The 27,012-nt window shown below is 41.4% G+C and overlaps 1 protein-coding gene across 2 annotated transcripts in view; it reads left to right on the top strand.

The window, feature by feature from the left end:
• Positions 1-74: 74 nt before the first annotated feature.
• zap70 (zeta chain of T cell receptor associated protein kinase 70) overlaps positions 75-27,012 on the top strand; it is an 83,178-nt gene continuing 56,240 nt past the window's right edge. Inside the window, exons 1-2 of one of the 2 annotated variants that reach the window (XM_069928666.1) lie at positions 75-279; positions 23,561-24,006. In XM_069928666.1, coding sequence (XP_069784767.1) covers positions 23,605-24,006 — 402 coding nt within the window. In that variant the 5' untranslated portion in view covers positions 75-279; positions 23,561-23,604. The remainder of the gene's footprint in view (positions 280-23,560; positions 24,007-27,012) is intronic. The other variant, XM_069928665.1, reaches the window with a different exon arrangement.

Genomic DNA, 27,012 nt, shown 5'->3' with positions numbered 1-27,012 from the left:
ACGGATATAGGTCACAGTTCCGAGAAATCGATACTCCTATCTGCCTACAAGTTCCGCCACGTATACTGTGAACTCACTTTTTACAGCAGAATTTGCTGATTATGGCTCTCAATAAACTTTAGTTGATAATTGCTTTCCCTCATCACATTTAAGGGAATATTTTTTTCAGTATTCTCTAGTCTTGGAAAAACTACCTTTCTATTGATTTGAAAACAAAGGAAGCATTGCTCAGAAAATAATTTGGCTTTTCTAATGACATAGGATTTCAACAATACAGAGGTAAGATTTTATAAATATATACACTGTCTAAATATTTTTTATGATGCTGCAGGTTTGTTCTAAACTAACAACTCACCAGTATTCTTGAAGTTTTAATTGATGCAGGGGAAAATGAATTGTTACATTGAACATTCAACCATTTTCAAGCAAGAACTAACTTGGTTGGGAACATAAAAGCATGATTTGGCCTATTAGTACTTTTATGGATTATTGACTTGTAGGTTAAAGACAAGCAAAAAATTTGTGTGAAGTATTGCAAATTAGAGCCATAAAAGTTATAAAATTTGTAATACTAGAAAGGTAAATAGAATTGAAATCCCTTGAAAAGTATTTTAGTGCGCTAACCATACCTTTAAATAACTTCAAGGATGTATACTGTATAAACCTACCTGTTCATCATGCAGTATTAAACCTCTTTACTGACCAGGTCCTTTTTATCTCAGAGAGTGGTTCACTTACCACCTGAGTTCTGTTGTTTATCCTGGTTCTGAACTGCAGATCACCTTCTGGGAAAACATTTGAATTATTTTGACAAAATAAAATTGCTGAATTTTGTCAGTTCTGCCATGGTGAACATTCATCACAAGAGTTTTAGAGTATCAAATTTGGCTATTAACTTGTTATCTCATATGCCAAACTTTGGGGGGGGAATCAGATGTTTTTCTATTGTAACGGATTTAAATTTATAAGATCACTTGGATCTTGCTTTATGAGTTTGTGGTTTCTTTTAATGGCAGTGAAATTATATGTACTTACCAGATAACTTCAGAAGGGAAGAGATTAGAATTTGTAGTATAGTATAACTTTTTTTAAAAAACTTTAATTTAGCCGTGTTGTAATTGTTTGTTTACTTTTTTCTATTTGATTGTTTTGATATTGAGTTTATACATAATGGTTTTATTTTTCTTATATAACTTTTTCTGTATATTACATTTGATTAATGACTTTTACTTATGTACTATTTCTGTAAAATACAATAAAAATTTTGAAAAAAATTTTGCCATTAACTTAATGTTGGCAAAAAATAAGAGATAAATGCCAAAAACAAATTTGAAAACTATACAATGCAAGATTTGAACCTTAAAATTTTCTTTAAATCCTGTATATCATTTTAAATAATCGTTTGACTGTAGATTTTGATGTCTGATAAAGGACCCGCATAAATTTGTACAACTGAAAGAACAAATGAACATTACTTTGACCTGATGTATCCCAATACTCAAGGTTGCATGTGCTACATGCTTAGTAGTACCTGGAACAATTACATGACTAGCATAAATAACAAGAATATGAAAAACAAAAAACGGACACTGTCTATTACTTTACCTATTTCCTGAGCACACACATGCTGAAATCTAATACAGTGGTTCTCAACCTTTTTCTTTCCACTCACGTACCACTTGAATTAATCCCTATGCCATCAGTGCTCTGTGATTAGCAAGGGATTGATTAAGGTGGTATGTGAGTGGGAAGGGAAAGCTGAGAATCACTGCTCTAGACCCAATATTTTGCTTGAGAAAAATTGTCATTGGCCCATTTTCTTTGGAGTTATAAAACCGTGCACATAACGAGCCAATTAGGTATGATTAAAAAGGGGGTTTTCAAACATTTTCTTTCCACTCACATACCAATCCTTTAGTAAGCAATCCTTTAGTAATCACCGAGCACCTATGGCATAGGGAATACTTAAAGTGGTTTGTGAATGGAGAGAAAAAGGTTGAGAACCACTGCTCTAATACTTCTTAGAACATCACTCATAAACTAATTTTCAAAGGAAATGCTGAGAATTTTTCATGACTTTTTTTATAATTTGCAGAAAGTAAATTTTGATACTTATGTTCCCATGACGTTATAAACTCTGATCAGAAAAAAATGTTTTGTGGAGAGCAACATACTGAGAGTCAAGGACTTGTGCAGAATAGAAACCACAAATATGCAGGCCATTGGGCCTCTCTATACTAATCCAAATAGCCTGTATAAATTCCTCAATGTCTTGTTTGTTCAAGCACCAGTTGAGATGACTGATATATGTTTGTTTACCTGTCCCTATCTCCATCACCTCCTCTGGCTGCACATTTCAGCTACCAAACACTTGGTAGAAAAAAATGACCTTTTAGATACCCTGTAGTTATGCCCTTCAGCTTTAGAAACCCCTACCATGGAAAATAGACTCTGGCTATCAATGCTGTCATGACTTCATGTACTTAGGAAAGTTAAACTTGCATCACATTATCCAGACCCATGATTTTTAACTAATGTAAAGCACAGAAAGACCTGAAATCTTAATGAAGTTATCCCAAATTTCCCATTGCAACTTTGGAGGGATGACAGGAGAGACCCTGAAGAAATGACAACTGACACCATTTTACCAGTGTCACTGATATCCCCATAAAGTCTCAATGAAAAACCAGGAAACATCTTTTGGAAATAGAGCCTTGTAATGAATTCTGAGTTATGAGTTACATTGTTACGAAGTCTGGCTATTATTTCTTATACTTAAATCCTTTATGTTTTTTACGTAACATTGTTTGATACAAGTCTTTAGCTCTGTTGGTAGCAGTTATAAACCAGGTAGCTGTTGGTAAGGGTTCATAGGTGTCGGTAAATGTTCCTGCAGAGGATACGAGAATGCTGGAAGCTAATCCACGGACATTCAGTGACTCCAAAGGGACTCTCTTTTGCTTCTCTTTTTGTTTCACTTTTAACTTTAATTCCTTCTATTTCATCTGTTTTTTAAACAATGAGAATATAAGAACAATAAATAGGAGCAGGAACCAGCCATTGACCCATTGCACCTGCTCTGCCTTTCAATAAGGTCATGGCTGGTCTGGCTGTGGACTCACTTGCCTGTTCCCCATTAATCTGAAATACTATTAAACTGTGTCTTAAATATATGTAATGAGGCAGCCTCTACTTCTTCCTTGGGTAAAGAATTCAACAAATTTATTATTCTGGGAAAAGCTTTATCTCTATCCTAAATCTCCTCCCCTAAATCTTGAGGCTATGACCCCTAGTTCTAGTCTCATTTATCAGCAGAAACAACTTTCCTTTTGTGATTTTCTACAAGGGTCCCTAGAAATTGATCTTCTACTAAAACAGAAAGCATTATGGACCACTGTGGCATCGCTGAAGATCTTCTGCTCTGAGACTGCTCAGTGTTGGATATGCTGATGCTCTGCACCATCTCAATCAGATGCTGAAAGGTGATGACTGGATTGGGTGCCGGGGTGATAGGTTTGGGGCTCATCTCAGATACCCGTATTTGTGATGTGACTTAAAAAAATTTAAACAAACTAAACCTTGGCTGTAGATTATGCGGGGTGGGGTGGGGTTGGGGGGGGGGGGGCTGGAGTGTCACTGATGATCTAATGCCTGCCCCACAAATGGGCAGCACGTTTTACTCAGGGATCTTCCAACATACTTTTTGCCTCCAAAATCTTTAAGTGTCCAAAACCCATTCAATAGGCTCACCCAAGATTCATAAGGATGGGTTTATAGCTTGAAAATATATTTTTCTCCTGTCTGTTGATGAAAATCCGACTCAATACATGCACCACTGTCTGTTTCACTTCCACTTTATCTGACACCAGAACAATGGTCCTTTGGCAAAAGATTGAAAGCAGTCATGAGAAGCAGTGCTGGTTTAAACTTTCATCATTTTTATAGATGGAATGAACATTAATAAAAATAATTTGGGTATCTTCACTTTCTTTTCAAAAATCCCTGTTATTATTTACAAAACTGCATCTTAAATCTTCCTTGTTTTAATTGTTTAAATCCTTTTTCAATGTATTATCAAAAGTTTATTTTATGTACACTTCCCTTTTACCAGGTGCCTGATACTTAACTATCAATTCTATCTTTGTGGAAAACATTTTCCACATAGCATCATCTCATTTGTAACCACAAAATATCGTAAGTTCGTATCTGAAAACCATACTCACAGACATTTGTGTTATTTCCCCTCAATTTCACAATTATGAAAATTAATGTTGGCAGGTTTCTTCTTAGTATTTGGAACGTCAGTTTAACCCAGTAAGTGTCATCTTTCTTTGACAATCCTTTGCGCAGACACCATTTTCCTGCCACATCTAATCCCAGATCCTCTGTTCATTTTCACGGTCTGTTTAACTTTAGCCCTTCAGTTTGCTTTTCAAGTCATTCCAAGCAAATAACACTGAACAGCAATTTTTTTGAAAAGGTGTGCTACCTGAAAAAAAAATTGGGGATTATGATAGACAACTTCAAGGTGAATACAAAGATAATTTCTGATTTGCTGTATCATGTAGGAAGTTGGAGAAATAATGACGCTGAAACCTTGCATGAGTTCAACTGACCTAAAATGTTTTGCCGCTGATTTTCATTTGTACTCTGTATCTGATGTCTCTTGTGTCAATAGTCAGCCAGCATTGATGGATTCCAGTTGCCCTGATACCATGTTCATTATAGACTGCTTCAAGATCAGCAGGGAAGAGGTCCAAGTGCGAGTGCAGAAAATGAATTTTCAATGACATGTTGCACTTCATGGTTTTGTAGGCTTGAAACATGTTAAAAATCTGACAGGAAATCAAAATAATAGGTTATATCTAAAAATTGGAATGTGATAGGAAAATTTTAAGGCTATTTTTCTGATTTGCAGTCCAAATCCATAAAATATACCCAAAAGTGTTCAGGAAGAAAAATCTTCATTGTCCAGTGTAATCAATTGTTATAATGGACCATAAATTTGATCACATACTGTTTCCTGGTTCATAAAGAAATGTTAAGACTTGAGCTAATTGGAAAGTTCAAATTTCACTCAGGTATCATCACCCATAGAAATATAAAAAAAAAACACAGAAAAAATACAGGATGTACTCAAAGGTCAGGCAGCATCTGTGGAACAAGAAACAGAGCTGATGTTTCAGATAAAAAACTCTTCTAATCCTGACTGGCTGCCTTTAACCTAAAGCATTAACCCTGCTCCTCTTTCCATGGATTCACTCTTCTATGCTGAGTGCTTCCAACATTTTCTGGTTTGATCCCCACATATATGATTCACATTGACATGGAGCAGGGTTAGCACAAACTGGTGCCACCATCCCTTATGCTATTTGCTGTTGGAAGCCAAGCAGTTAGTGCACAGAGTGGGATTCTCATGAGAAAACAAATTGCTACACCGGAGCCAAGTCCCGTACCAAATCTATTCAAAAGGACAATCAATCGAGCAGGTTTTGATGTGGCGCCTTTTGGATGTGATCTGCCTGGGGTCAGACACAGACAAATGTGGACATTGGGTGTGAAATGAAACCACCTACTTCATCCCAAGCCATTGGGAATTTTATTGTTACTTTTGTGGAGACTTCAGCATGACTGACAGCATGGACAGTACTGTTGGCATAGCGGTTAGTGCAATGCCTTTACAGCACCAGGGATTGGGACCCAGGTTCGAATTCTGCATTGTCTGAAAGGAGTTTGTACCTTTTCCGTGTCTGCATGGGTTTTCCCTCGGGGCTCCGGTTTCCTCCGTTTGAAATGTGCCAGGGGTGTAGGTTCATTGGGTGTAAATTGGACAGCACAGACACATGGATGAAATGGCCTGTTACCATGCTGTATGTCTAAAATTTTAAAACTATGGGGCAAGGAGGAGGATGGAAGAAACAACCAGAAGAGTCAATGTGGTAATGGAGCCCTGGCCCCACATCCAGTTCTTGGAAAAGGAATGCAGTGGAGGTCAAGTCTTCTGGATGGTTGGTGGTGAATGTCTCAAGGTTGCTTCTCAGCTTCAGTCTCTATTTCTCTTTGGATCATTCCGGGCAATGGTTGCTGGTTTGTACCCACCCTGCTGAATCAGGAATGTCACTGCTCCTCTGTGCTCAAGGAGAAAGAAGTGAAAAATCTTACAACTCATTAAATGCTCTGCCTATATGTATCCATTGAATGCCATTGAAAGCAGAAGAATACAATAAGAAGTCAAGCAATGTTTAAACCAGGTAAAACACTGAGGTATCTGCATGCATGGGAGGAAATGTAGTGCACATATTGTAAGTGCAAGGGTGCTTTTAAGAATTGAGTGTGGAATGCTGCTGTTGTTCAGCTGAGAGTTACTGCTTCCAATAACAGATGTTTTGTTTGAAGACTGTCTACCTCTGTAGAATTGCTATGCAGCAACTCTGAGAAACTCCCCTTCAAAATATGGTTGTTGCATTTGGCTCATTGCTCTTTGAGAGAGGAACAGGACAACAGGCTGGAACAAGGGGAAGAGACAATGGGATTCTTGAAGTAGAGCAGTGAAAGGTGTAGCTTGAAACGTTTGAGTGGATAACAGTGTGGAGTTTCTATGTGTAAAGGTACCTTTAAAAACTGAGTGTATTGTGTAGTTTGACCCTGATTGATTCAGCAGATACTGCTGTTTATTCAAGAGTTCAGTCAAGGATATTTTGTTTGCATCTCAACCTCTTCCTATTCACCCAGTATTTGCAGCAGTACCAAGAAGTCAAGCAGCTCTTCAGTGGAGGTACACAGGAAGGGATATGTGTCAGGGAGAGGTACTGGGTCAGTCAAGAAAGGCAGCATTTTGATTCTGCAAGGGTTTGAAAACAAAAAATATTCCAGAGGTAATTATGTCGAGAGAGCTGCTCGTTGTATGTTGCTGTAATGTTGGCTTTTAGTGCGATTTTCAAACAAATACCAAGTAATAGCCGTGAACAATTAAACGTTGCAGCTGTCATCAAGTCTGAAATGGTTTAAGATAAATTGGCCTGCAGTGCTTCGATTAAATCTGTATATCATGAAGGAGAATTGGGGCAGGTGCTGACAGCATTCTGGACCTCATTCCTAGCCAAGGAAAGGTTCATGAATGCCATGAGAGGAAAAGAGTGGGGCCCACAGTTTTTGGATGTTGCATTAAAGTCCTTGGTGTATGAGGTAGAAAGAAGGAGAAATGCTCTGTTTAACCAGTGGTCAATAGCCTCAGATATCCATGGGAAGGGTAGCCTGAGGAGGAGAAAGGATGGTGTTCATCCACGATAACTGAGACAGTCTCACACAAATGGTCAATATCATCAGATATATCCCCAAATGCAATACCATACCCCCCACCCCCCATCCCGCTTCATTCAAGGCAGCACCTCCCTAGAATTCACTGACCAATAATTTTGACCTGTTTTACAGTGTGCTTGCCCTCACACCAAGTACAAGCTCCATGGCTAGAACTCATAGCTTTCAGTCACTGCTACTGTTCGACTGTGAAATCTACATCACTCAAATGTTGAGCACTCCTCTACTTCCAGAGTGGGCTGCAGTGAGCAACTGACAGGACAGAGCAGAGGCATTACCTGAACTTCACGAACAAGAGAGTGGGTGCCATTATTGACCATGACAGGATTCCCACATGGGGAGGAACTATCTCCTCAAACCTACCACATACCACATCTCATTTTCTTTCATCTCACCATTTCCTTTGCTTTGTGAACTGTAGTTGGAGTTAACTCTTCATACCCCAGAAGTCAAACATTTCCTTGGATCACTTGCCAGTACCTTTGCCCCTTACTCTTCTCACACAACAAAGTTATCTGGCCTTTTGACATGGCTATCCTGCAAGCTCTGACAGCAGAATTCATTTGCAAAGCAAATGTATGTAACTGTTGCCATTTTGGAACCAATTCAGAGTCCAAACAATGGGCACTCTGGAGTTGATTTTGAGGCTAGTGAGTCTCTTCTCCTGGACAATGCTCTGATAGAAAATTCCACTGAACTTCTGCTGAAGTAACAGAGTGGAGCAGAAGTCCTCTAAACACAAGTGGACACAGTGTGTAATTCTTTAGACAGCAGCTAGAGCAATATAAAGCTCTCCAACTCTAGAAGGGAACAAAGAGGAAACCATTGTATCTCCACGTGGAAAATGGAGAAACATTTGAAGTGGAGAAAATAAAGAGCTAAAGGCTGCACACTGGGACTCATTTCAAACCCTCCAACAAAAAGCGTAGTGACACGAGATGGAAGGTGGCTTCCTTCAACCACATTTCTATAATGCTAAGTTATACATAAATATATGAGTAAGATGTTCATGCTTCTTTTCTGGTTAGCTCTCTTAAGCATGTGACACCTTTGGGCTATTTCTATCCGCCATTTAATATTTGTATTGGCTGCACCAAATTCAAATGAAAATTCACATGAAAAGAGCCATTGTCATTTTGACAGTAGGTATGAAAGTCTGGATTCAGGATTTTGAACTTTTCTGTACTGAGTTTTAATTGGAGACTTTGCAGAATAAAGTATGCTGTGGAGTTGAAGATTGCTTTTGTGAACTTAGAACCTACTAATATACCACAGGGGAGTCGCTGGAATTCTTGAGCAAATAGTTTGCAGATGTTTTGCAAAACACTGATATTCACAGATAAATTGTGGAGATACAAATTTTTACTCAGCATTAGGGTCTATGAATAGTCACCAGACATAATTCTTAACAGCTGAGAAACAGGGGGGAAACCCATTTATTGTCATCAGAGATTTTCTGTGGCAAGACCATGAGTTTCTGATTGGAAGAGTGTGCAATTAAATAAAAATCAGAGGAAGGGAGCCATAGGGTAAAATTCAGTTGGTGTATTTGTGAAAAAGAACTTTATATTTTCCCAGCTACATCACCTAATGAAATCTGACAGATGTACTTTGCTCAGTTCCAAGGTTAATTTGGTAGATGGACAATTTAGAGCAAAACACATACCAAATTATGAATGTCCACACATCAAAAGTGATGAGGTTTTGTGCATTGACTGGTAAATACATGGAAAACTTCTTTTTGATATCACTTCCAAATTATTCATTTGCTAGTTCTACTCAATTCCTTTTTCTATTTTATGGAAGCAACCACCCACAGTGCAATATTCAGAGGTGGAATGATTGGATCCTTTTCAATGGTGTTACGATGGAAGATTTTACAGACAGCATCTGGCACATGAAAATCACTTGAAAAATGGCATTATTGAGAAGTCTACTGTAAACTCATTGTTTGGCAAATGGCTACATTTCATTTTACTGGGTTCTACTGCAGTGTGCTCTTATTTCAAGTTTTGGAAAACTTCTCAAAGACCATGTCTTCAACTGAGGCACTCCTCTTAACCACATCCCTTCCTGGATTAATGGCTGTTTCCTTAAGCATTTTGGGACATTTTTTCATACTAAAGGAGTTTTATAAATGATAATCATTGCAATTTTTAGCAACCAAATTCTACTCCATAATGAATGGGCACTCATTATGAACTCTTTCCTGAAATAGAATGAAATAACATTCAATTATTTGAAGACTTCAATGAAAATTTAAGAAAAATAGAATTAAACATTTGTTTGAGAATCATGTTACCTGGTTCAGATTGCTGAATAAAGAATGCCCATCACAAGAGTGAGTTTCAAATTTCTACATTTTCTTGAAGTATTATCATACTAAATTTAATTCATTAAAAATACTGTTTATTGAAAGTTGATCATTTGCTAAATTCAGCATGTGAAAAAAAAGAAATATTTTGCTCAAGAACGATTTGGTTTTAACCCTGTCTGTTCTCTGAATAAAAGGAACCATTGAACAAAGAAGACCATTCATTCTCATTGACTCTTTGCTTAAGCAATCAAAAATTAATTTGCAGTTTCCCCATAAACCTGCAAATCTTAAAGTATTTATTTTCTCTTAAGAGAACCAATTTAAAACCAGGTCTTGCTTTTTCTTCACACACTTCAAGTTCTCTCCACTCAGGGTAAAGTTTCATTTTTTGGATGATGTCTTCAAGGATATTAGTTTTATTCCCCATTATCACCCAATCTCAGGAAACTATTATTTTTAAAGTACAGTAAGAAATGGACAGTTAATAAAATAATGGTTGTGGTGCTTTTAAGGAAGATTGATCATAGTATGAAAGTGAAACTAAAACGAAGATGAACAGGGAAATGAGCTGGATGGAGGCAAATAGGACTAGCTTTGTCGGCATTTATAGGTTGGCCTGAATGGGTCCACCCGGATGGTTGGGTTTATGTTTTTTGAATAAAAGGTAGAACTGGCCAATGCTGGGATGGGAGGCAATGAGGTTGGGGATGACCAGATGTGATGAGGTTGGAGATGGTATTGGAGATGGTGGCTTGATGAGCTGTGGTGGGGTCTTATGTAAGGAGTTAGGAGGAGGTGTTAGAGAGCTGTCATCTAGCCTCGGCAAGGCAGAAGTCAGACCCATTGTTTCCACTTGCTCGCCCCCCCCAAACTAATTTTGTCTTATCTTGACTCTTTTCTCCCCAGTCAAATCCCTCCCCACCCACATTTGCAGTGTCTCATATCCCCTCCTTCACTTCAATGACTTCAATTTCCTGAACTGGACCACCTTATTTTTACTATGGATGTCCAATCCCTTCGTACCTCCATTCCCCATATAGAAGGGATTGAACACTTTGCTTCTTTCTGGACAAGAAACCCAACCATCACCCTCTACCACCACCCTCCTCCACCTGGAAGAACTTGTCCTTGATCTAAACAACTTCTCCTTTGACTCATCTCACTTCCTGCAAATCAAAGGAATAGCCACAGGTACCCACATGGGTCTCGGCTAGGCCTGCTTGTTTGTGGGCTTTGAGGAGCATTCCATGCTGTAAGCCTATATAGACAAGGCCCCTCAACTCTTCTTCTCCTATACTGATGACTACATTGGGGCTGCCTCATGCACCCACGATGAACTAGTCAACTTCATTCACTTCGCTGCCAACTTCCACTTCAATTTGAAACTCACCTGGTCTGTCTCTGATAACACTCTCCCCTTTCTGGGTCTCTCTGTCTGCATCTCTGGAGACAAGCTTTCCACCAGTATATTTTACAAAACCAACTCCTACAACTCCTCACACCTTGTACCCTGCAAGCATTCTATTCCCTTTTCATAATCTCTCTGCCTCCACCACACCTGTTGCCAGGATGAAGTCTTTAAGTTCAGATTAGCTGAAATGTCTGCCTTCTTCCACAAACGCAGCTTCCTCTTCACTACCATCAACTTAGTCCTCACCAGGATCTCCTCCATTTCCTACTCACCTGCCCTGGGCTCCTATGCCTCCAGACATAGCAAACATAGAACCCACCCCCCCCCACCCTTCATCCTCCCTACCATCCCACCAGCTTCTGCATTCAACTCATTATCCTCCGGAATTTCCGGCATTTACAAAAGGATCCCACTTCCAGGTACATCTTCCCCTCTCTGCCTTCAGTAGGGACTGCCCCCTCCTTGACTCCCTCATGCACTCAACTCTCCCTAACAGTCGCACCCCCTCCCCCCTTGTGCCCACAGCTCTTCCCTCACCACAGTCTGGGGCCCAAAAAAGGGCCTTTCAAGTGAAGCAACACTTCACATATATCTACAGAACTAATTTACTGCATCCGCTGCTCCCTTTGTGGCCTTCTCTGCATCGGGAGCAGACTGGGAGATTACTTCACTGAGCAACTTTGTCTACTTGCACCCGTGAAAGGGACCTCCCATGGCCAACCATTTAATTTCTGCACCCCATTCTCAGACTAACATGTGTGTCCATGGCCTCATGTACTATCCCACCAAGACCACCTGTAGATTGGAGGAATGCACCTGGTTTTCTGTCTGGGGACTCTCCACTCTCCAGCTGGATGGCATTAACATTGACTTCTCTGGTTTCTGCTAACCTTCTCTCCTTTCTTCCGCCCCCCCCTTCCCTTCCCCCTGTCTTCTTTCCCTCAGATCTCTACTCCCTTTCCTCTATATTCACCTAGCCATCCCACCTCCCCCACTTTCTGCTTACCCTCCCTCTCTTTTCCACCTATTACCTCCTGCCTTTGTGACTATGCTCCTCCCCCCACGCCTCTCCCCCTTTCCTCTTTGTTCGGATGGCTGCCGACATTTTTCCATACGTCGACAAAGGGGTCAAGTCTGAAATGTCAGTTATGTATCTTTATCTTTGCTATATTAAGGACACGATCTTATATGGCGAGCTCTCCACTGGCCACCGTGACAGAGGTGCACCAAAGAAAAGGTACAAGGACTGCCTAAAGAAATCTCTTGGTGCCTGCCACATTGACCACCGCCAGTGGGCTGATAACGCCTCAAACCGTGCATCTTGGCGCCTCACAGTTTGGCGGGCAGCAGCCTCCTTTGAAGAAGACCGCAGAGCCCACCTCACTGAAAAAAGGCAAAGGAGGAAAAACCCAACACCCAACCCCAACCAACCAATTTTCCCTTGCAACCGCTGCAATCGTGTCTGCCTGTCCCGCATCGGACTGGTCAGCCACAAACGAGCCTGCAGCTGACGTGGACTTTTTTACCCCCTCCATAAATCTTCGTCCGCGAAGCCAAGCCAAAGACAAGAGACAATTAAGGACACTGACTTGTTGAGTTTCTCAAACACTGTTTTAAATTCAACCACGCTGACTACAGACTTTTGTGTTTTACTTCTTACAAAGTTATAAGGCATATCGGGATACAACTTCAAATGTATGATAGTAAATGAGAAATGGCTGAAGTAATTAAAGAATTAATACAATGCATTCAAGTTCATTGGCATGTGTACAGAGATATGGTGACATTTGATTTAATTTTAGACTTACAGCATGGTTTTTACACCAAATTAACCTACAACCCCAATAGATATTTTTTGAAGAGCACCCAGAGGAAACCCACAAAGACTTGGGGAGAATGTACAAACTCCTTACAGACAGAGAAAGATTCGAACCCCAGTCTCAATCGCTAATAATGTAACACCGTTGTCCCATCCCCTATGCTAACAAATACAGCAAATATAGTAGTTTGCCAAGTTACAGGGAGATATCAGTTAGAACTAGGCAAGGGCATCATTATTTTACCAGTGTGAGATTCTTTGAGGGGATAAGGAAAGCATACCACAGAGACTGTTGCTGGAGTAATTACTGGTCACAGAGCATATCAATGATTTGGATCAAGGGCCCAATTGGAATATATTCAAGTCTGCTGATGGATACAAAGCTAGAAGGCAGAGTGAGTTATGAGTAGTATGGAGAGATGCTCCAAATGAATACAGACTATTAAGGTGAATGAGCAAGGACATAGCTGATGGAAATCCATTTTGGTTGAAAAATCGAGAAGTAGAATAATATTTAAATGGTGAAAGGGTGAAAGATCAGGGGGACCTGGGTGTCTGTCCAATGTAGTGAGCTATTAGCAAGGGAGTGATACATGAAAGTTTGCAGATGCTGAAATTGTAGTAAAAACATAAAAATGCTGCATGATCTCAGCAGATCTTGCAGTGTCTATAGGATGCGGAGATATGTAAACAACATTTTGGGCCTGAGCACTTCTTCACAATTAGGAAGGGAAAAGATCTTCCAATGGGATATGAATTCTTGGAATTACATTGGGGCTTGGTTAGGCCACATGAGAATATCATGTACAAGTTTGGTCTCCCTATTTATGCTTGAGGGAGTCCACTGAAGTATCAGGTAAACAAGATGCTGGGGAACTAGTTCAATACACAAAAGTGCTGGATGAACTCAACAGGTCAGGCAGCATCCATGGATTCCTGAAGAAGTGCTCAGTCTCAAAATGCCAATGCTCTATCACTCTCCATGGGTGCTATGTGACCTGCTGAGTTCTTCCACCACTTTGTGTAGTGAAGCATCAACCTAGGTTGAATACTGGGATGAGGAGGGATCAAGCAAGCTAGGGCTATATATTGAGAAGAAGGAAACATACAAAAGTCATCAGAAGCTTGACAGGACCAATGGAGGAAAAACATTTCCTCGGGCTGGACATTCAAGAATATGGTTCAATAGAAGAGACAGAGATGAGAAAAGCATTTGCTCCTCCAATGTAGAAAACATAGGATGCAATAGGAGCTCTGTGGTTAGTAAGAAATTACTTAACGTGGTATGTGAGTGGGGAAAAAATGGTTGAGAACCACTGGCATCAGAGCAAAATTAGGCTATTCAGCCATCGAGTCCACCCCACCATTTTAATCATGAATTGATTCATTTTCCCACTTAGCCCCACTGCTCAGACTTCACCCCATAACCTTTCATGCACTGGCTAATCAAGAAGCTGTCAAACTCTGCCTTAAATACACCCAATGAGCTAGCCTCTGCAATCACCTGTGGCAACAAATTCCACAAATTTTCCACCCTCTGGCTGAAGATATTCTTCCTTATCTGTTCTAAGTGGGCGCCCTTCAATCCTATGAAATTTTCTCCTTACAAAGTCTGCATAGTCTCAGCTGGTATGCGTTCAATACAGTGAATGTGATTTTGAAAGGCCACAGTGAGAAGAACATTCAAGGCCTCGATGTAAGGAAGAACAGCACAAAGTGGGACAGTGGCCACAACTCCAGTAACCTGTCTACATGGAATTTTCACCTTTTTCCTGTGACTGTGTGGATTTCCCCCGGATCCTCTAGTTCCCTCCCATTTCCCAAAGATGTGCTGGTGGGGGAGTTGGCTGTTAGAATGTGCCCTGGAGGCTGAGGAATTGGTGGCAGTTGATTGTTATGTGAGGGAGAATTGGTTACTCAGAAATAAATAGATAAATGGAATAATGGTATTATTCTGAGAGCAGACAGGGACTCAATAATACAAATGACCTTCCTCAGTGGCACATAGGAATGTGAGGTCAACAAGAGTGAACAACAATGTACAGCATGCATGGACCAAGACGATCATACCAATAAATATCAGATTCAGATTTCATATTTATTGTCAGATGATACAACTCTGAGATTCTTTTTCTGTGAGCGAGGAAGAATTACCACTTATTGGTCATGCAAAAAAACTATACAAATGTAAACAATAAAGAACTATAAACAGATAACAAATATAAACCAACCAACTCTGCGATACAGAGAGAATTTTAAAAATCAATAAAGTGCACAAGTAAGAGTCCTTAAATGAATCCCTGATTGAGTTTGTTATTGAGGAGTCTGATAATGGATGTTTCTGAACTTGATAGTGCGAGTCCTATGGCATCTATACCTCTTTCCCAATGGCAGTAGTAAGAACAAAGCATGTGCTGGTTGGTGTGGATCCTTGCTGCTGCTTTCCAACAGCAGTGTTCCCTGTAGGTGTTCTCGATAGTAGGGAGGGTTTTGTCTACGATATCCAGGGCTGTGTCCACTACCTTTTTGAGAGCTTTGTGCTGAGGGACATTGGTGCTCCCATACAAGACTGTGATGCTGTCAGTCGGCACATTTTCACCACTTATCTGTAGAAATTTGCCAGTGTTTCTGGTTTCATACCAAACCTCTGCAAACTCCTGAGGAGATAGAGGTGCTGACATGCTTTATTCATGATGCTTTTAGTGTGTTGGATACAGGAAAGATCCTCCGAGATAGTAACTCCCCCTCCCCTCTGATCCCCCCAGTGATCACTGGATTGTATCTCTGACTTTCCCTTCCTGAAGTCAGCCAGATAACATCCAACATTCATCAGGAGATTATGAGAAGTACAATCAGTGGATTAAAGTTGTGCCTGCTGTTGATCTGTGTACTGATACTCGAAGGGATTAATGTTGCTGGCATCTCCACTTCCAGGAGAACAGGAAGCTTTAGGTGATAGCAGCCAGTTCACAGGCTATGTCGGAACTTTGGCCTTTAGGATTGACTCAAATGATCTGGAAGAGGCTGGAGTCTTTCTGTGCATCCTCTCTCTCCTCTTGGATCCAGCTATTAAATCCCTGGACAGATGATGGGTAGCCCCAGTGGTCTCTGCAAGGCCAGATGGTCGATCAGGTCAACGTCCGATCCAGGGGCTGATGCTTTTCCGATACCTGAATGAACCTTACAGTGGTATAACGTGGCAGTGAAGAAGGAGACTCAGAAGTCCCACCGCCTGCTCCTTCCCTGCAGCCTGGTCTAGCCTGGTTAAGCCTGGTAGTCCCCCCCTCCTCCCCCCCCCCATCCCTTCCCTGCAGCCTTGTCCAGCCTGTTCCAGCCTCAAGGACCCATTGCCTGCTTCCTCCCTGCAGGCTGGGAATGATCATTCCCAAGGGTCTATCCAACTCCCCTTGGACCATCCTTACTTTGGAGGACTGTGAGTGACATAAGACCCCACATTCATATGAAAGTAGTCTCCTGTGAAGCAGTAAGAGTTTGTAGGTGTGGGCAGTGTGTGTTCCTCACCTTTGACAAGGTCCCACATGGGAGGTTGGTCAAGAAGGTTCAGTGCTCAGTGTTTATGGTGAGGTTGTAAATTAGATTAGACATTGGCTTTGTGGGAGAAGCCAGGGAGTAGAAGTGCATGATTGCCTCTCTGGCTGGAGGTCTGTGACTAGTGGTGTGCTTCAAGGATTGATGCTGGTTCCATTGTTGTTAGTCATCTAAATCAACAATCTGAATGATAATGTGGTAAATTAGAACAGCAAGTTTACTGTTAAAACAATGATTGGAGGTATAGTGGACAGTGAGGAAATCTTTCAAAGTTTGCAGTGCAGTCTGGACCAGCTGTAAAAATGGGCTGCAAAATGGGAGATGGAATTTAATGCAGACTAGTGTGAGGTGTAACACTTTGGAAAGACTAACCAAGGTAGGTCATACATGGTAAATGGTGGCGCATTGTGGTGCAATAGATCAGATGGATCTGGGAATTCAGATACATAATTCCCTGAAAGTGATGTCAAACTTAGATAGGGTCGTAGGATTTGGGTTGTTATGATGAAGTTGTATAAGACATTGGTGGGTCCAAATTTGGAACATTGTGCACAGTTTTGGTCATTTAACTATGGGAAAGGTATCAATAAGGTTGAAAACAGGCAGCAAAGATTTACTAGGGACTTCAGGAACTTCTTCACACTAGAGTGGCGAGACCATAGAACAAACTGGTAGCTGAAGTTACGAATGTGGGCTCAGTTTTGACAGGTATATGGATGGGAGAGGTATGGAGGGATATGGTCCTGGTGCAGGTCATTGGTGGAATAATAGTTCAGCACAGACTAGCTGGGCCAAATGGCCATTTCCCGTGCTGTAGTGTTCCATTGTTCATCCAAAGGAGATTGCTTTACATTTCACAGTGACACCGAAGGAGGCTGTTTACCCCATTATAAGATGTGGGAGTGTAAAAAAAAATGAGGGGAGATTTGATAGAGGTATATAAAATTATGAGAGGTATAGTAAAACCCCGATTTAATTTGGCCCGATTTAATGCAAATTTGGAATGAATGCAATGAGTCCTTGGACTCAGCGGACAGCTCGTCATGGGTGGAGAAATGCTGGGAGAAGGATCTGGGGCCAGCCTTTTCATCATGCCAATGCGCCACAGAAAATGATGATGATGACTCCGATTTGTACGGCTTCACAGAGGAAGATGTGCATGAGACAGAGAGGCTGTCTGAATGGAACAAAGAGCTATACCAGTGGTTCTCTACCGATGATGAATGCCCAACATATGAGCACCTGACGGGCACTGAAATTGTCCATAATGTAACTATAGCACCGGCGGAGCCAAGTGTACCGGTTCTCAAATCACAAGGGGATGATGATAAAGAGCCTCCACACCCACCGCCAAAAGTCTCTGAAGCCATTGAACACCTCAAGGCTAGCCTCCATTGGCTGGAGACCCAGGAAGTGGACCACATAAAAATTCTCCGATTCAGAAGCATTCTAGATTTTGTTGGCAGCCACTGACATGCTACGTTCAAGCAAGGAAAACAATCATCTTTTTAAGAATAAACTGTAAATGATGATTCTTGAATGTTCTTGAAAACACTGATTTTCTTGAACCCCAATTTAGCACAACCCCGCTTGATATTTTATGCACATCTACAATCGCTTTATAATGGGGTCATACTTTATAGATAATGCAAGCAAGCTTTTTCCACTGAGATTACATGTGAGATTACAAAGAGCATGGGTTAAGGGTGAAAGGGGAAAAGTTTAAAGGAAATATTATAGGGAACTTCTTCACACAGAGTGTTGAGAGTGTGGAGCAAACTCCCAGCTGAAGTCACGAATGTGGGCTCAGTTTTGATCTTGAAGAAAAGTTTGGTCAGGTATAAGGATGGGAGAGGTATGGAGGGATATGATCCTGGTGCAGGTGATTGGTAGAATAATAGTTTGGCACAGACTAGCTGGGCCAAATGGCCTGTTTCTATGCTGTAGTGTTCTATTGTTCATCCAAAACAGATTGCTTTACAGTGACACCGAAGGAGGCTGTTTTCCCCATTATAAGATGTAGTAGCAGAATGAGTTCATTCAGCCTGTTAAGTCTGCTCCACCATTTGAATCATGTCTGATGTAATTTTCCTTTCAACTCCATTCTCCTGCCTTCTCCCCAGAACTTTTGACACCCTTACCACCTCCAAAATGTATACCCAATATATACAGTATTGAAGAATTTGTCAGAGGATTCCCATCAGTTCACCCCACCTCTTACTCCTCAGTGCTTAACAGTGGATATGCTCCTGTTACACCTGCCCCACCTTCTTACCCAAGTCCTGCTGTTCTCTGATGAGAAGCTACTCACCAGCATTTGGTAATCTCTCCAAATGCCTTTTGTTTAAGTCTCTCACATTTTAATTGCATTGACTAAAATGTGCATTGGTCAAAGTCAAGATGTAGAGTCAACAAATAACAGCAAAAAAGTGCATTCACTTTATAAACTAGGCTGAGGAAGAAGGGACGCATTTCAGAGACATGGAAAATCATCATTAGGGCTTCTAAGGTAGAGAAAGGAACTGAGAGAATGGAATAGAGTTATTGCTGGAAGCAGGGTGGAACATAGAGCAGTTGAGATATCTGTGGGAGCCAATAGTCTAGTAATAGATGTTAGAGGTGAGCCTGTCTCCTGAGATGGACTCTTTAATGTTTACCTTTATAAAAGCCTGCACTTGAATCTTGAAACGGTCTGTTCTTTAAAGCATTATAAAGAGAATAGCCCTCCATTATTGGATGTGAGGAGCTGAGCCCCAATGTATCCCTAGCTCTCTTTGTAAACAGGGCCCTTTCCTTCTTTGTACCAAGAAACATAGAATAAATAAGAATTCAGCAACTTCACACCAACAATTATCAAATGATGTGCAGAGGAATTTCGAGTGCCTTTTACACCGGGAGAGGAGTTATGTAACAACTGACTTCTGAACATTCTGCAGGAAACCAAACAACAGGAAGTCATCAGAAGGTTCACTGCTCGACTCTCATGCGGTTGGACTAGCTTAGCACACAAATTGCAGGTGCAGCTAAAGACGTCGCTGAGCTTCAACAGAAACCTTCAACTTTTCAGAAACTGTTTGTATCTTATTTAAGAACATTGAAGGTGCCCAAGTAAATCTGCCATGAATATGGCTGCGAGTACAGAAATACATTAATGAACAACCTGATACTTGACTTGAGACAAATATCTTCCCTTCACCCCCGCCCCCATGAGTTCACTAATAACCACTTTCCACTTACTCCTACATGAAGTGCATGCAGGCGGCTGTGGCATTTTGTGTCACGAGTCAGCTGTTATTCATGTGAAGCTACACTCTTACCTTGTTTGCATCTCTCTGATAAGAGCACTTTAAATGTGCAGTCCCTTAGTACAGTGAGCATCAATAATCTCTTCAATAACTGACAATGAACTGTGAAACATTGGCAATATATGAGACCATAAGATAAAGAAGCAGAAATGGACTATTTAGCCCATCGAGTCTGCCCCACCATTTAATCATGAGCTGATCCAATTTCTCACTCATCCCCACTGCCCAGCTTTCTCCTCCATAACAAATCATCGAGGACCCTTTCCACCCCACACATAGTATCTTTCAGCTGTTCCCGTTGGGAAAGAGATACAGAGCCAGCATCACCAGGCTGAGGAACTTCTTCCCATGGGCAGTGAGAATGCTCAACCAAAGGAACTGCTCACATTAACCATCCAAGACTCTCATATTCACGAGCTAATATTTATTTATTTATATATATGAATACTTGTCCTGCATGCCTATTGTTTGTCTGTATGTGTGTTATGTCTGATGTGTTTTGCACCGAGGATTGGAGAACACCGGTTTGTTGGGTTGTACTTGTGCAATCAAATGACAATAAATGGACTTGTCCTTTGATGCCTTGGTTAATCAAGAACCTATCAATCTCTCCCTTAAATGCACTCAATGATCTGGTGTCCTCAGCCACCTGTGGCAACAAATTCCACAGATTTACCACCCTCTGGCCGAAGAAATTTCTCTGAATCTTTGTTCTAATCACGTCCTTCAAATCTGAAGTTTTGCCCTTTTGTGCTAGACTCTCCCACCATAGGAAACAACCTTTCCACATCTACTCTGTCCACGCCTTTCAACATTCAAAATGTTTCAACAAGATCTCCCTCATTCTCATAAATTCCGACGAGTACAGGCCAAGTCAAACGCTCCTCATTTGATAACCCTTTCATTCCCAAAATCATCCGTGTGAACCTCCTCTGAACCCTCTCCAGTTTCAACACATCCTTTCTTAAATGAGGATCCCAAAACTGTTCATAATATTCTGAGGTCACACCAGTGCCTTATAAGGCCTCACCATCACATCCCTGCTCTTATATTCTATTCCTCTTGAAAAGAACAGACACCTCTCTGAGCAGCGCTGTCATACCATAGTGTTTCGAGGTGGCCTCTACTATCCCTGTGCCGAAGAATCCATCAGTGTGTTGTGTCAACAATTACCTTCAAGAAACTAGTTATGGAGCGCATCAGGGCTTAGCTGCCCTCCTCAATGGACCCCCTGTAGTTTGCGTACCATTCCAACCGATCTTCAGACTATGCCATTGCCACCACGCTCCACCTAGCCCTCATCCACCTGGAAAATAAAGACTCATATGTTCGAATACTGTTCATAGACTTCAGCTCAGCATTCAGCTCAACATACCGGAGCACCTGATTAGGAAGTTGAACCTGTTGGGCCTCAATATCTTTCTCAGTAACTGGATCCTCAACTTCCTGACTGGAAGACCTTCGTCAGTCCGGATCGGAAACAGCATGTCAAACACCATCACACTGAGCACAGGGGGCCCCCCAGGGCTGTATGCTCAGCCCACTGCTGCTTACCCTGCTGACCCACGACTGTGCAGTGAGATACAATTCTAATTACATCATCAAGTTTGCTGACGACACGACCATGCTCATCAGCAAGAACGATGAGTCAGCTTACAGCAAGGAGGTGTAATCACTAACGGTCTGGTGCAGAGACAACACAAACCTGAACATCAACAAAAAGGAGATGCTGGTTGACTTCAGGGGAGTCTGCTGGTCACTCTCTGCTGACCATTGATGGCTCCCCCGTCAAGGTAGTCAAAAGCATCATATTCTTTGGTGTGCACCTGGTGGAGGATCTCTTCTGGTCCCTTAACACCAGATCCATTGCAAAGAAGGCTTCTACTTCCTGTAGAGGTTGAGGAAAGTTTAGCTTCCACCCTCACTACAATACTAGAAGGGATGCATTGAGAGTATCCTATGTCACTGCATCACTGCCTAGTACGGGAACTGTACCATCTCAAATGCAAGTCCATGCAGCGAATATTAAGGACTGCTGAGGAGATCAGTGGAGTCTCTCTCCCTGCCATGGTCGACATTGATAACGGCCGTTGTTTGTGGAAAGCCACAGACATCATGAAAAACTCCACACACCCCTCCCACAATCTGTTCTCCCTCCTGTCAACCAGGAAGAGGTACGGAGGCGTTCGGGCCCTCATGAACAGATTACAAGACAGCTTTTACCCCCAAGCTGTGAAGCTTCTGAACTCCAGGGACACAGGGTTAGCATATGTAACATGATATTTATGTGATATGTTCTTTATGATTAAAAAGTTTCTGAGGTAATTTATCCATGTAAATAACCAGCTCCAAGGTCCAAAGAAACTTAATCTCATTTTCACTGTACACTGCAAGGTTTGTGGTATGAATAACAAATAAATGTGACTTGACTTGACTTGACTTGAATCCCACCATTGCATTTGGCTTCTTCACCACCAACTCAACATTCATGTTACCTTCAGGCTATCCTGCACGTGGACTCCCAGTCTCTTTGCATCTGGGTATTTTCAATTTTCACCCAGTACTCTGTCCATTCTAATCTGTCCCCAACCAACCAATTTTCCCCTGCAGCCACTGCAACCATGTCTGCCTGTCCCGCATCGGACTTGTCAGCCACAAACGAGCCTGCAGCTGACGTGGACTTTTCCCCCCTCCATAAATCTTCGTCCGCGAAGCCAAGCCAAAGAAGTCAGAGCACTCAGTAGCATAAGGACAGCTTATTTCCCTCTGTCATCAGATTCTTGAATGAACAATGAACCACAGACACTGCCTTACTTTGACTTTTCCTTGCACTTTTGTAAAATTTTTGTTTTACATAGATGTTTGCACTTTAATGCTGCAGCAAAACGACAAATTTTGTGACATGTTCATGACAATACATTTTGATTCTGATTCCTTCTGCAGTCTCTGGGATTCCTCTACATTACCATTGTTGAGGCCAGTTCATCAGATACACTTAAAAGGGAGCAGACAAAGAATTGTTGAAGGAACTCAGTAGGTCAGACAGCATCCGTGGGTGGCAGTGGTCAGTCATTGTTACGGGTCAGGACCATTTGTCTTGGTGAGATAAACTGGCGAAGTTGCAAGGGTGAGGCCCAGAGGTGAGAAGTCAGATGATGTGGGACGTGGAGAGACAGGTAGAAGGAGAAACCATTGGGAAGGGGGGGGTGTTAAAATAGTTAAAGAAAGAGAAAAAAAATGTGTCCAGGAGTAGGTAAAGAAGAGATTGGAAGCAAAGGGGGGTGGGGTGGGGATATCTAAAATGAGAAAAATCAACATTCGTGCTGTTAAGTTTATGCAATGTGATGTTTCTCAAGTTTACATTTGATTTCTCCAAATTTTAAAAAGGGAATTGAATATGGCCTTTGTGGCTAAAGGAATCAAGGGGAGTGGAGAGAAAGCAGGAATAGGGTATTGAGGTCACATGATCAGCTGTACTGAATGGTGGAGCGGGCTCAAAGGACTAAACAGTCTTCTCCTGCGTTTATTTCTATAATTTGGTGATTTGTTAACAGCCAGATCCAGCCATGATCTTCAGCTGATCCCCACCACACGATCACTAGACCAGAAAAAAGTAACAAGGCAAATAAGATTGAACTGATTTTAGCAAAATCAGCTGTCCTTCAACCTGTGTGTGACTAATTTACTTTTTAGTTGTCAAAATCATTTTCACATCTTGCAATTTGTTCCAAAAATAATCCAAAATCTTGTTGGCAGAAATATTCTTTTATATCAAATGTCAGAATTGTCATTTTTCAAACTAATCCTGCTTGCTGTAAATTGATGTTTTTCTCGTTGCTTAGGTCGAAGAAGGCAAGAGACAAAAACTGATCCAAAACTTGAGAGCATGCGTGACGTTGCTTTCCACCTGCCATTCTTTTATGGCAGCATATCCCGTTTTGAGGCAGATGAATTCCTACGGCTGGGAGGGATGACTGATGGGCTCTTCCTGTTGCGTGTGTGCCTGCGTAACCTTGGAGGTTACGTTTTATCTCTGGTCTTTGATCAAAAAACCTACCATTATTCAATTGAACGACAGTTGAATGGGACTTACGCCATTGCTGGTGGCAAGCCACACTGTGGGCCTGAGGAGCTCTGTGAATATTACTCAAAGGATGCAGATGGACTGTGCTTTGCATTGCGGAAACCTTGCCTTCGACCTGCTGGAGTTGAGCCCAAGCCTGGAGTATATGACAATATCAGAGAAAATATGTTACGAGAGTATGCTCGCCAGACATGGAACTTGGAGGTAATTAAGTAAATTGAAGGTATCCAATATGATGGTGATCAGTTCTGTTCCTTTTACAAACAAAGCAATTTCAATTTTAGGATGTGATTTTGGTTAAAAGAAGTCTAGCCGCAGAGTAATGAATGATAGTGTTAATTAGGTGCTCTAAAAGGAGGCGTTTAAACAGTATTTTGGCAAGGACAGGAAAGAAGTGGAGTTTCACGGGCCAAATGCAGGAAAATGGGGTTATCATGGGGAAGCATCATGGAGGAGATGGGCCAAGTTTCTCTACGGCATGTTTCTTTGTTTCTGAAATCACATGGTACAAAAAGAAAATTATTCCAAATGTTCGTTTTGATGCTTGTAATAAATTGCAGATTTGGTGTAGAAAATAATGAGGAAATAACCTTGGCATAGAGGGTGGCGAGGTTGGCGTAGCAGTTAACGCAATGCCTTTGCAGAGCTGTCTGTATGTTCTCCCTGTTCCTGTGGGGTTTTTTCCTGGGGGCTCCAATTTCTTCTCATTCTTCAAAAACGTGTTGGGGTCACTGGGGTGTAATTTGGGTGGCACGGACTCATAGGACCAGACTTTTAAAAATCAGTTTTACAAAATCAGACCTTAAGAGCTGATAACAGCTGTGTACAGCTGAGAGCTGTATGAGAGCAATAAGCTCACTGTAGCAATGATGTGAGTGACCATCACATGATATTATTCTGCCAGCAGATCAGTTAAGACATCTCAAATAATAGAACAAGTAAGAAACATACAAAAGTACACAGTAGCAGAGAGAGACATCAGTTAGAGCAGAACACAGCTTTAGTCATTTGAAGTTCATTAGAAGTCTGATAACAGCAAGAAAGAAATAAATTGTCCTTGAATCTGATGGTGTCTGATCTTTTGCTCATGGATCCTCTTTCTAACAAGGGGGGGAAGAAGAGAGTGTGGCAAGGGAGAGATGAATCTTTCAATGTGTTGTCTCCTTTCCAAGGCAGCATGAGTTACAGATGGTGTTGATGGAAGGAGGGATGTGTTAAATACTAGTATTCTCTGTGACAGAGAATATAGAGATGTTTGGGAGGTAAATTGGGAAAGGTTTGTTAGAGCAGGTCGCACACAAACACAGAATTTTTGCAGGAGATTTTGCAAGAGTGCTCAGAGTCTCATTGTGGTGCACTATTGGACAGAAGCAAACACACAAAACCTGAAGACTTTATTCGACATAAACTTCCACTGTGAGGAGAGCTGCTGTAAACTCTGAGAGTGTCTTTGAAGGGCTGGCTCAGGCTTATATCCCAGAGGGTGATTGACAGCTGGCCGACTGTTGTTTTGTCCCCATGCTCTTCTGCAGGTACAGAGGTTGCCCCCTGCAGTAGGCCAGTGGTGTACCACCACACTCATAATGGACTGTTATTTGCAAAAGGCTGCAAATGTAACAACAGGCAATAGCAGCTTTGTCTGGAAAAGAGCATTTACTGTCTGAAAGGTCATGTGATCTTTACAGGCAGAGAGTGACAAAGAAAACAGGGTTTTCTCTCAAAGTTGGAGGGAGTGAGGGAGAGAGAGGAGAGAGAGAGACACAGACATCTTTTCCAGAGGGACAAGCCAACAAGAACCCTTCTGAGTGGTAACCAATACCTGTTAAGCACCAAAGCCTGGTGAACTTTATTAATGTTAACTTCTGTGCACAGTCCAAGAATTGCCGGCAACCACTGAGTTTGGACTGTGAACCAAAGAACTTTGCTGAACTTACAACACGTGTGCTTAGAATTAGAAGGGGTTAAGTAGGTTAAGTGAGTCAATAGAGGTAAGCTAAAGTTTGATTCTATTTTCATGTTCAAAGATAATTAAAAGCAAATTTTGTTTAAGTAAGCCTTTGTCGTGTTGCATATCTATTGCTGCTGGGTTTTGGGGTCCTCTGGACTCCTAACAACTCCCTGCTCTGATCAAAAGATGTTATGCAGTCTTCAGACTGGAGCAATGTTCTCATCAGCTCCATCTTCACAGAGGCATAATAGCTTTGTTACAGGAGAAAGATGCCTGGTTCCCCTTGTAAAGATGGAATGGTTGATACCCATGCAAAAGGACATCAGCATCTCAGTGTGGTCTTCACAATAAAAGCAGCGGACAATATTTTTTTGTGATGGTGATCTGGGATGAAATGTTCCTGTTTAAAATTAACGGATTGATTTATTAAGCAAAAGAACTACAGAGTGAGAGGGAGAAGAAGAGCATGAGAGAGAGAGAGAGAGAGAGAGAGAGAGAGAGAGAGAGAGAGAGAGAATTTCTCTCCGCCTTCCTCCGAAAATACAAATCAACTTGTCTGATCAACACCAGCACTGTGACAACACATACAGAGGGAGCATGTCACAATTTCCAAGCTATATATTTAAAAACAAATTTTCTTAAATTTGATCATTTTCCATATGGTGAGACTTCTGTAGGTTTTTACAAACTCTAGAAGCACTGGCTTCTAATGACCTTTCTACTACCTGGTTTCTAGTGCCACAAGTGGAAAGAGTGATATGGAATATTGCTCAGTCATTATATCCTTATTTGGTTAGAACCTGCCATTTCCTCAGTGTGATAAATAGAGGGTTGTAAGTGAAAGGTATGGAAGGTTTAGTTTGTTGAGTAGATTTCTGTTGGTCGGCACAATATCGTGGGGCAAAAGGTGTGTACTGCACTGTAATGTTTTATGTTCCATGAAATCATGATGTGATATCCAATCCTTGGTTCCTTGGCTTTATGATTCTTCAACAGGACATCACACCAAAAAATGTAATCCATCCTATCAATGAATTCACACATGTTGGATATTTCTTTTTGTAATTTAATTTGAAATGGGAAATCTGGGAAAGGTGTACAAATCCTGAGTCCACAATCTTCCTGCTGATTCCTCAACCTGAACCCAATCTGAAGGCCTTAGTCATTGGACTCAGAAAGTCCAGAGAAAGTTCGATGGTGCAAAAAAAACTATTAAAATGGGGGCATAGGAATAGCTCTCAAGGAACACTGTTGGCAGAAAG

The sequence above is a fragment of the Narcine bancroftii genome, chromosome 3 (assembly GCF_036971445.1).
Source record: "Narcine bancroftii isolate sNarBan1 chromosome 3, sNarBan1.hap1, whole genome shotgun sequence".
NCBI lineage: Eukaryota > Metazoa > Chordata > Chondrichthyes > Torpediniformes > Narcinidae > Narcine > Narcine bancroftii.
Note: the sequence above shows the minus strand (reverse complement) of the source record. Positions and strands in the feature narration are given on the sequence as shown.